The sequence below is a fragment of the Crinia signifera genome, chromosome 12, assembly GCF_055691185.1.
Source record: "Crinia signifera chromosome 12, ASM5569118v1, whole genome shotgun sequence".
In the NCBI taxonomy this organism is placed as follows: Eukaryota; Metazoa; Chordata; class Amphibia; order Anura; family Myobatrachidae; genus Crinia; species Crinia signifera.
This window is the reverse complement of record NC_139228.1, coordinates 56486692-56496549: the sequence shown is the minus strand read 5'-3', so window position 1 is coordinate 56496549 and position 9858 is coordinate 56486692. Positions and strand designations below refer to the sequence as shown.

Sequence of the window (9858 nt, the reverse complement as noted above, 5' to 3'; positions counted from 1 at the left end):
TCAACACCATGGAACCCAGTGCCCTCATGCAGGCAGGGATGTGGTCATTTGGTCTACAGCATGATGGTCGACAGTCATTAGGTCGACACAATTAGGTTGACATGGGAAAAGGTCGACATGGGTCTAGGTCGAAAGGTCATTCGTTCGACAGTGTCTAGGTCGACATGGGGTTTTTCAGGTTTTTTTTTAGCAGACATGTGCCGTCAGGCGGTATTTCATGCCCTACCATCCACTAGGGAGTGGCGGGAGAATAAAATAGTGTGCCGAGCGCAGCGAGGCACTTTGCCAGACGCATAGCGAGCGATGCAATGCGGTGCACTTTAAACTGTGGGCGGTATTCAATGAGGCTGATTCGCCAGGTTTTTATGGCGATTTTGTGCTGTAAGGCGAATTTTTGACAAAAACGGTGAATCACCCTATTCAATGACCAGATGGCAAATACATTTCAAGGTTTTTTTCGCCATGATTGACCGAGTAGCAATCGCTATCTTTTTATGGAGAAGTGGAATGTGAACTTTTAAAATAAAGTGTTTTGTTTTTTACATTTGGTGTAAAAAAATCAGGAATTTTATTCTGAGGAGGGGCATGCTATTTTTATTCATGTGCTGTAAGCACATGAATATATATTTAAAAAAAAAAAAAAAAAATATATATATATATATATATATATATATATATATATATATATATATATATATATATATATATATATATATATATATATATATATATATATATATATATATATATATATATATATATATATATATATATATATATATATATATATATATATATATATATATATATATATAGATACAGAAGTACCAACACACTCGCCATTCCTAGGAATGGGGTGCAAACAGCACCCACATCCCAGGGTGGGGTGCGGTGGCCTGTGACCACACACTAGTAAATACAAACACAGGGGGCCCAGCACTCACTGCAACAAACTAACTCACCTTAACATTCAAATAATCAATAAATAAATAATGGGGTTTTAGTTCATGAATTGATCAATGCATTTAAGCTTGCAGCCCATCGCCAAGGGACCCCATTTCACTGCAAGTCCTACACTAACTGGTTTTCTTATATATATATATATTTTTTTTTTTATTTTTTTTACACTGACCAGCCAGCAGGGGGCGCCGGAGCCGAGCCGCTCATTAGATATTCATATATTCACTGCACCCGATCGTTACATATGCATGATCGGGTGTAGTGAATATACCCGGTCCCCTGCTGGCACCTCCGGGGGGCAGCCTGTGCTGCCTGGCACCCGGGGAGCCCACCTCCCCCCCACATACGCTCTGGGCCAGGCAGGGAGACTTCCATCTCCCTGCCTGCCACCGTCCTCAGGCTCCCTGCGGCGTTCGCCGCAGGAGCTCATATTCGCCGGTCAGGGGCAGCGAGCCCCTGACTCGTTGAATACCGGAGCCGGCGAGGCTCCGGAACGCGGCGACCAGTGGCGAATGTGCAGCGAATCCTAAACAGGATTCGCTGCACGTTGCCGGTATTCACATTGAATACCGCCCTGTGTCTATGTCCACTGTGTTGACATTCAGCTGAGGAAGTCCGCTCCCTCATCTCATCCTCTCCCCCCTCTACCTGTCCCTTGGACCCTCTCCCCTCCCGTCTCCTCAGTTCCCTCTCCCCCACTGGCTGCTCCCACCTTGCTCACCTCTTTAACCTATCTCTTTCTACTGGCATCTTTCCCTCACCCTTCAAACACGCTCTGGTCTCGCCTATTCTTAAAAAACCTAACCTGGACCCTTTTTCTCCCACAAGCTACCGCCCTATCTCTCTTCTCCCATTTGCCTCTAAAATACTAGAACGGCTGGTTTACAGGCGTCTCACCAGCTACCTGTCTGACCACTCCATCCTAGATCCCCTTCAATCTGGCTTTCGCCCACTTCATTCCACTGAGACTGCCCTAGTGAAAGTCACCAATGACCTGCTGTCAGCCAAATCCAAGGGTCACTTCTCCCTGCTTATCCTTTTGGACCTATCTGCTGCTTTTGACACTGTGGATCACCCTCTCCTCCTCCACACACTCCAAAACATTGGCCTCTCTGGCACAGTCTTCAACTGGTTTTCCTCTTACCTCTTCAACCGTTCCTTCTCAGTCTCTGCCTCTGGCTCTACCTCACCACCTTCTATCCTTCCTGTCGGGGTCCCTCAGGGTTCCGTCCTTGGCCCCATTCTGTTCTCTCTGTACACCTCCTCTCTGGGTGCACTCATTAACTCCTTTGGCTTCCAATATCACCTCTATGCAGATGACACTCAATCTACCTCTCCTCTCCTGATCTGTCCCCCACTGTTTTCTCTCAAGTTTCCAACTGCCTCGCTGCCATCTCTACCTGGATGTCTGAGCGATTTCTGAAGCTGAATATGGACAAAACCGAACTTATTATCTTTCCCCCACCCAGAGCTATGCCCCCTACTAATATCTCTATCACTGTTAACAACACCATCATCTCCCCTGTTCCCCAACTCCGCTGCCTGGGTGTCACTCTTGACTCCTCCCTCTCCTTTGCACCCCACATCCAAACGCTGGCCCATTCTTGCCGGTTCCAGTTACGCAACATTGCTCGCATCAGGCCCTTTCTCTCACAGAGTGCAACTAAGCTGATCATCCACTCATTGGTCATCTCACGGCTTGACTACTGTAATGCTCTTCTTACCGGCCTTGCTCAATCCCAACTAGCTCCTCTCCAATCTGTCCTCAATGCTGCAGCCAGGCTTATCTTCCTCTCCCGCCGCTCTAATTCTGCTACTCCCCTTCAACAAAATCTGCACTGGCTTCCATTCCCCTACAGAATCCTCTTCAAACACCTCACACTCACATACAGGGCCATCTCTAATTCCATTGCTCCATATATCTCTAACCTCATCTCCATTCATACACCCTCCCGCCCTCTACGGTCAGCTGACGACTGTCGTCTCTCCTCCACCCTGATCACTGCTTCCCATGCTAGAGTACAGGACTTTGCCCGTGCTGCACCCCTTCAGTGGAACGCACTCCCTCGCTCCATTAGACTCTCCCCGACCTTGCAAAGCTTCAAACGGGCACTGAAAACTCACCTATTCATCAAAGCGTACCCTTCCACTGCATAAACCAGCTGGTTCTCCGACCCCTTGCCTGTTTCCTGTTTACATCCTGCTATCTAACCACCACCCCCTTGCTTGCACCTCTTGTAATCTGTCTGTCTCCCCTTCCTACTAGATTGTAAGCTCCTCCGAGTAGGGCCCTCTTCCCTCCTGTTGTCAAAGCCCACTTCTCTTCACATTTCACTCACAGCTCTCCTTTACTCCAACACTCAGTGACCATCTTCATCTGCATACTCCTCTCCATCATTGGCCTCAAGCCTCTAGTTGTATGTTGATTGAGTCCTCACTACTTATATCCAAGCTGTAATGTGTATTGATCTGTGGCGCTCTTTATTTGTACTGTATTTTTGTTATTTATTCAATGTTATGCCAAGTTTTGTCTCCCTGTATTGTTCCTTTGTACGGCGCTGCGAAACACTTGTGGCGCCTTATAAATAAAATTATAATAATAATAATAATAATAATAATAATAATAATTCAGGTCAAAAAACAGTAAACCTAGACATTGTCGAACTAATGACCTTTCGACCTAGAACCATGTCGACCTAATGACTGTCGACCATCATGCTGTAGACCAAATGATCCCAACCCTGCAGGTATGTATGGGCACCCATCGAGGAGAGAGGAGATGCCGGATTCGGGACTGCAGAATCCGACGGCAGTCCTCCGGTAGGTAGTTCCTCTGATGAATCGTATCCAACCTGGCCCCCAGATGGACCATTGACCGGACTGGAAGTAGGGAAGATTTGGCCCAATTGATGATCCAGCTGTGACGTTCCAGGAGCTGTACCACTATAGCCAGGTGGTCCCGGGAGAAGTTTTGCGGAATTCGCCAGAATCAACAGGTCATCCAGATACGGGAGTATATGGATACCCTGGCTGCCCATCACCGCTATAACTTTTGTGAACACACAGTGGGCAGTAGATAGGCCAAAGGGCAGGGCCCGGAATTGAAAATGATGGTCCTGGAGGGCAAATCGCAGAAACCGTTGATGCTCCGGCAGGATGGGGATGTGCAGGTACGCATCCTGTATTTGCAGGGAAGCCATAAAGTCCCCTGGCTGAAGGGCCAAGACAATGGAGCGTAAGGGCTCCATCCTGAACTTTGGGACACGAACAAACTTGAGCTGCTTTAAGTTGAGGATGGGCCGGTAGGATCCGCTTGGTTTCCTGACCTGACTGGCATAAAACCCTGAACCCCTTTTTGCCAAAGGGACAGGCACAATGACTCCTGATTGGAGTAAACGTTGAACGGACTGTTCTAACGCCCTGCGCTTTTCTAGGTTTGATGGGAGACTCGTGGAGAAGAACGATTTCAGTGAGCGATGCCGAAAAGTTAAGGAGTAGCCTCGAGAAACCACCTCTTGAACCCAAGCGTCTGTGGTGGTTTCTAGCCATATGTCCGAAAACCCCAAAAAGACGAACGCCCACCTTGGGATCTCCCAGGTGGGAGCCCCCCACTCGTTATGCGGAGGGCTTGTCCGCAGGCTTGGGGTCGGGGTGTCTGGTGGCCCAGGGATGCTTGCCTCTAGGACGGGAGAATCTGGCCCCTTGGGAAGATCTGGAGGAGGAGGCCTGTCCCCTGCCGCGGCCCTGGAAACGAAAGGCTGTGGAATAGGGGTGGACAGTAGGAAGGCAGTTTTAGAAGCCGCCACATAGCAACCATTTTATCCAGTTCTGGACTAAATAAGAGGGAACCCTTGAAGAGAAGAGCCTTCAAAGCTTTTTTAGAGTCTGTGTCAGCTTTCTAGGAACGCAGCCATAGGGATCTGCCAGTGGCCACTGCAGAAGTTAACACCCTGGAGGAGAAAGTGGTGGAATCAAGAGCCGCTTCGCCTAAGTAGAGTGCAGCCTGATGCATCAAGTCTATAGTAGGCAGCAGAGTTTCTGCTGGCACCCCCTCAGTCACCCCTGCCACCAGGGCAGCTGTCCATTTAGTGAGGGCCTTAACCACCCAGGCAGAAGCCAGCCGTGGTGTAAATAAGATTTAGGAAGTTTCCAACTTCCGGTCAGCTTTATCCTTGAGGGACGCTGTAGGAATGGGCAATGTAGAGGATTTTACCAGTTTTGCCACATGAGCGTCTACCCTGGGGGCAGTTTCCCAGGGGGCCCTTTCCTCCTGGGGGAGAGGGTAGAGGGAGGAAAAGCGTTTGTGAATGAAAAACCTCCCAAGCCTCCCTAATGGCCTTGTTAAGGTTATCCGATTTGGGGAACAAGACCAAATTAAGCTTAGGACATTTGAATATAGGGCCCGAATCAGGAGGCGGTGTTGTCTAATTGAAGGACCTTTCACCGCTATGATCAGAACCGGCACATCGGGACGGGGGTCCTCTCTATCGCAGGTGTCCCCTTCGTCAATTGGGTCACGGACTGCCTCCTTTAAACAATCCTCATCCTGATCCTCCTCATCCTCTGTGTCAGTGTCCTGCAGAAGGAGAGGCCTGAATGCTGTGGGTTTTTTGACTAAAGCCCTGCTTCTATCTGCGGGCAATGAACCCTCCCCGTGGGCAGCCAATGCAGAGGGGGCTACACCCACTGCGGATGAGGACAGCACAGGCTGCTGGGTCAGCGCAGCTGAGATTTTATCCACTAGCTGCGCCATCATCTGTACCAGTGATGAGGCCCAAGCAGACTCCTGAGAGGAGGCCGTAGGGGTGGGCAGCACCTGCGCATTGTAACAGCTTGCGCATAAGCCGTCCTGTACATAGTCCTGGGGGGATAGGCCCGCATTACAGGCTGTGCACGACAGCAATGCTGGGGCCTCCCCCCTCTTGGACATAATTATGGAAATACAGGAGGGCTATAAAAAGGTACAACGCAACACCAAATAAACTGGCTAGCAGCTAAAGGGTTACTAGGCACACAGAATACAGGCAAGCATACAAAGGCATACAATGCAATGCAATGCAAGAAAATGGCACTGGGCTCCTGCAGCAGCTATGGCTGGCTGGAGCACAAAGATTGTAACCTGTGTCCCGCAGGAGAAGTACAGGGGGACTTGCCCAAGCCTCCCGGCAGTGAAGGAGTAGAACCCCGGGTGGCTGTGAGCTCCTCCGTGTCCCTCCACAGGTGCCGCCAGGCACAGGAAAGGATGTCAGTGGCAGGAACTCTGTGCTGAGCAGTTCCCTGCATATTGTCCCCGGGAGAAGGGCTGATGTGGGGGGAGCCACCTCCCCCTGCTAGCAAATGGCCACAAGGGAATTGTCCACATGCAGCACCGGTAAAATGACGGGGTTCCGGCGCACGCCGGGCGGCCCCGCATATCGGCTCTGCTGCCCACAAACTGTCACCATGGTGGCCCAGCAGTAACGGGCAGTGGACCAGCCGTCCACTTGCCAACTCAGCCGGCGGTCCACCCCGCCAGCTGTTACAGCCGCATGTGCCACCCTATGCGCGATCGCATGCTGCTGAAATAGCAGCCCCTCTAGTGGGTGCATCCGTCTCCTGCCTGCACCCTAAAAAACTGACTTCCTTGGCCTGGAGGCCGGGTAGAGGAGGGGGGAGGACCCTGGCTGCCTGGGAGGCAGTTGAAGTTTAACCTCTAGCGTGCTGGTGCTCTCTCCCACTTCACTACCCATTGTAAAGCCTGTGGCCCCTGACGTCTCCCGAAGGAGAAAATAAAATGATTTAAAGCAGTAAGCGGATGAGATCCATACAGCTGGGATCTCAGAACATGCCGCACACTGCCCACAATTCCCTCCAAAGCCCTATATGCAAAGATACAATCTACCAAGAATGACCGCAAGAACGAAACTTACATTTTGTGCTCCAGACGGATAATGTCCCCATGGTGGACAAATTCAAGGGGGGCGTCTATGTCTGTAAAGAAAAAGAAAAAAGGGAGCCAAGTGGTAATCGCACAACCGTCCCTCCAGCACCTGTGGGCAACCGGTGGCCAGTCTGTTTCCAGTACCGTATTCAGAGTCATGTTTCTTCACTGTCCACATGTTATTCTGATCTTTGTGGGAGTAAGTGGTAATCTGCAAGGGCAGAAGGGGGGAGGACCCATTACTGGTCAGCGGTCAGGGATCCAAGACTACATTATATATATTTTTTACAGTACCAACCTGTTGCTGTCGCGCTCCGACACCCTCTGGGTATAAGTGCCAGTGTGAGTGCAAGTACCCGCTTGCTGTTCGCACGCTCTTTAGGGTAATGACGGATCCGTATGCCAGGTCTAGGGAAGAGTGTAACCACTGTTATATACAGAGCCCCCATTCCATACACAGAGGGGAGAGAACGGGGTAACAAGAGACAGACAGATGAGAGGCGGCAGTCCCCCATCCCCTCGGGCACTGTGTGATACTCACGCTCAGGCATGGATGCATTGTGGAGATTGTTTCCAATCAGACGGGACTGGAAAGCGGAACTGAAAAACCCATCACCAGGCCCACTACAAGACAAGGACAGATAGTTACACCTCTGGAACATCCCAAGGGCTATGAGAATCTCATCATTGAGCTGTTCCTATAGAATGCGATGAGCTGCAGCTGCTGGGAGGATAATGTCTGCATGACACGATATACAGGCCAGGGGTGACAATCTATATACCTTTTATTAAGGATGGTGAAATGTACAGCGAAGATGAGGGAGTACAGAGCAAGCGGCAGCAGGATGAGGCAGAGGACACGGGCGGCCAAGTGACGGAGAATAACTTCCTGTAAGAGAAGACACACGGCATGTGAGCGGGGTGGACAGGGCAGTTTCTGCTGTCTTGCTATACCGATGAGTACAATTCTGCCTGATCTATGTGGAATACATACGATTTATAAGAGAGGACGGTACTTGTGTAATAGCATGGCGCCCGGCTAAGCTATGTTTTCAGCGTAGGCTAAGCTGCGCTGTCAGCGTAGCCCAACGGCTGCCTAGCGTAGTTTGAGTAGTGACAGCCCAATAGCTGCCTAGCGTAGTGACTCAGCGGCAGCCTGGCTCTGTCCCCGGCAAGCCTAGTGAGCTCCTCTCACACAGCGCCAGTAACCGCCATATCCCCTGCCCAGGTGGACGCCAGCGGAGAGGCGCTCCATCTGGCTCAAACGCTCCTGCGTCTCAGTAATTATTGTGGCAGGGTACGGCAACCCTGCTCGTGTCTGCTTCAGATAGACGGGATTAGGGGGTTCGGTAGAACGCACGTCTCGTGCACAACAGGGGGATGCAGGCGCAAGTGCGTCTCATGCACAATAAAGGAGGCATTTGCCAGTGCTCCATGTTACATACTGGCAAATGCCTCCTTTTCAAACCCCCAATATCCACGCCAGCCCGAAGAGCGGCGAGCCCCGCGTCACCCCGTCCTGTTCATACCCCCACTATCCACGTCGACTTGATTTTATAAAGTGTGGCGAGCGCAGCGAACCACAGAGCCCAAAGCGTGGTGAGCGCAGCGACATGTAAAGTGATCCGCGTCCGCTGGCCACACTTTGGGCTCAGTGGCTCCCTGCGCTCGCCACACTTTATAAGATCAACTCCACGCCGATGTGGATAGTGGGGGTATGAACAGGTCGGGGTGAGGACGCGCAATGCGTCCCCTCGCCACGCTTCCGGCTGGCATAGATAGTGGGGGTGTTTCAGGAACACATTCACACCTGTCATATCATACATCTAAGACAGTAATGACGACATGTGTTAACTGGTAATTACGGTAACTGCATAACGCTGACTGACTACGCTGGCCGCGAGAACACTACGCTGAATCTGACAGGGACGCTGACTATGCTGGCCACGGGAACACTGCGCTACTTCTGACTGACTACGCTGGCCGCGTGAACACTACGATAATTCTGACAGCGACGCTCCGCTAACTATGTAATGGGCGCCATGCTATTACACAAGTATCGAATGGACACTCAATCAATGCTCAACTGATTATAGGTGTATCCATTATTATTATTAAAATGTATAAACAGAACCTAAAACAGCTCATATACACATAATAAATATAGGTGTGTTAAGGTGTAACTACAACATAGGGATACAAGATGCCAAAGCTTTAATATGGTTAATAGAACACTACAGTTATCCCAAGGGTACTTGTGTAGTTCACGGCGGCAGTTACGTCAGAATCAGCGTAGTGTTCCCACGGCCAGCGTAGTCAGCATCCCTGTCAGTATTAGCGTAGTGTTCCCACCTGTTCGCGGCTAGCCGGAGCTTACGTAGATAGCGTAGTCAGTCAGGCGTCCCTGTCAGTATCAGCGGCATGTTCCCGCCTGCTCGCGGCTAGCCGGAGCATACATAGTTAGCATAGTCAGTCAGCGTTACGCAGTTAGCGTAGTCAGTCAGCGCTTATACATTGTGTGGGAACCATTGACTATTTTAACCTGCCTGACATGACAGGTGTGAATGTGTTCCTGAAACACCCCCCCCTATCCACGTCTGACCGAAGCGTGGCGAGCCCTGTGAGGGAACGCTGTACATGTCCTCGCAACCTGTTCATACCCCCACTATCCACGTTGGCCCGGAGTTCATTTTATAAAGTATGACAAGCGCACACTTTATAAAATCAACTCACTTTGGGCTGGCGTGGATAGTGGGGGTTTGAAATGGAGGCATTTGCCAGTATGTAACAGAGCACTGGCAAATGCATCCATTATTGTGCATGTGATGCACTTGAGCACCGCACCCCCCCCTCCCTTTGTGCAGGAGACGCACGTGCTACCGAACCCCTAACCCTGTCCTTCTCCCTGAAGCGGACACGGGTAGGTTTGCCGTACTCTGCCACAAGAATTACTGAGACGCACAAGCGTCTGAGACGCT

General features: G+C 50.6%; 1 protein-coding gene across 2 annotated transcripts in view; it reads right to left on the bottom strand.

Annotated features, from left to right (window-relative positions):
• POMT2 (protein O-mannosyltransferase 2) overlaps positions 1-9858 on the bottom strand; it is a 42653-nt gene that overhangs the window by 18547 nt on the left and 14248 nt on the right. For both annotated transcript variants that reach the window (XM_083166432.1, XM_083166431.1), the window contains exons 7-11: positions 7663-7769; positions 7422-7504; positions 7179-7288; positions 7025-7091; positions 6870-6930 (exon numbers count right to left, since the gene is read on the bottom strand). In XM_083166432.1, the coding sequence (XP_083022558.1) occupies positions 6870-6930; positions 7025-7091; positions 7179-7288; positions 7422-7504; positions 7663-7769 (428 nt within the window). The remainder of the gene's footprint in view (positions 1-6869; positions 6931-7024; positions 7092-7178; positions 7289-7421; positions 7505-7662; positions 7770-9858) is intronic.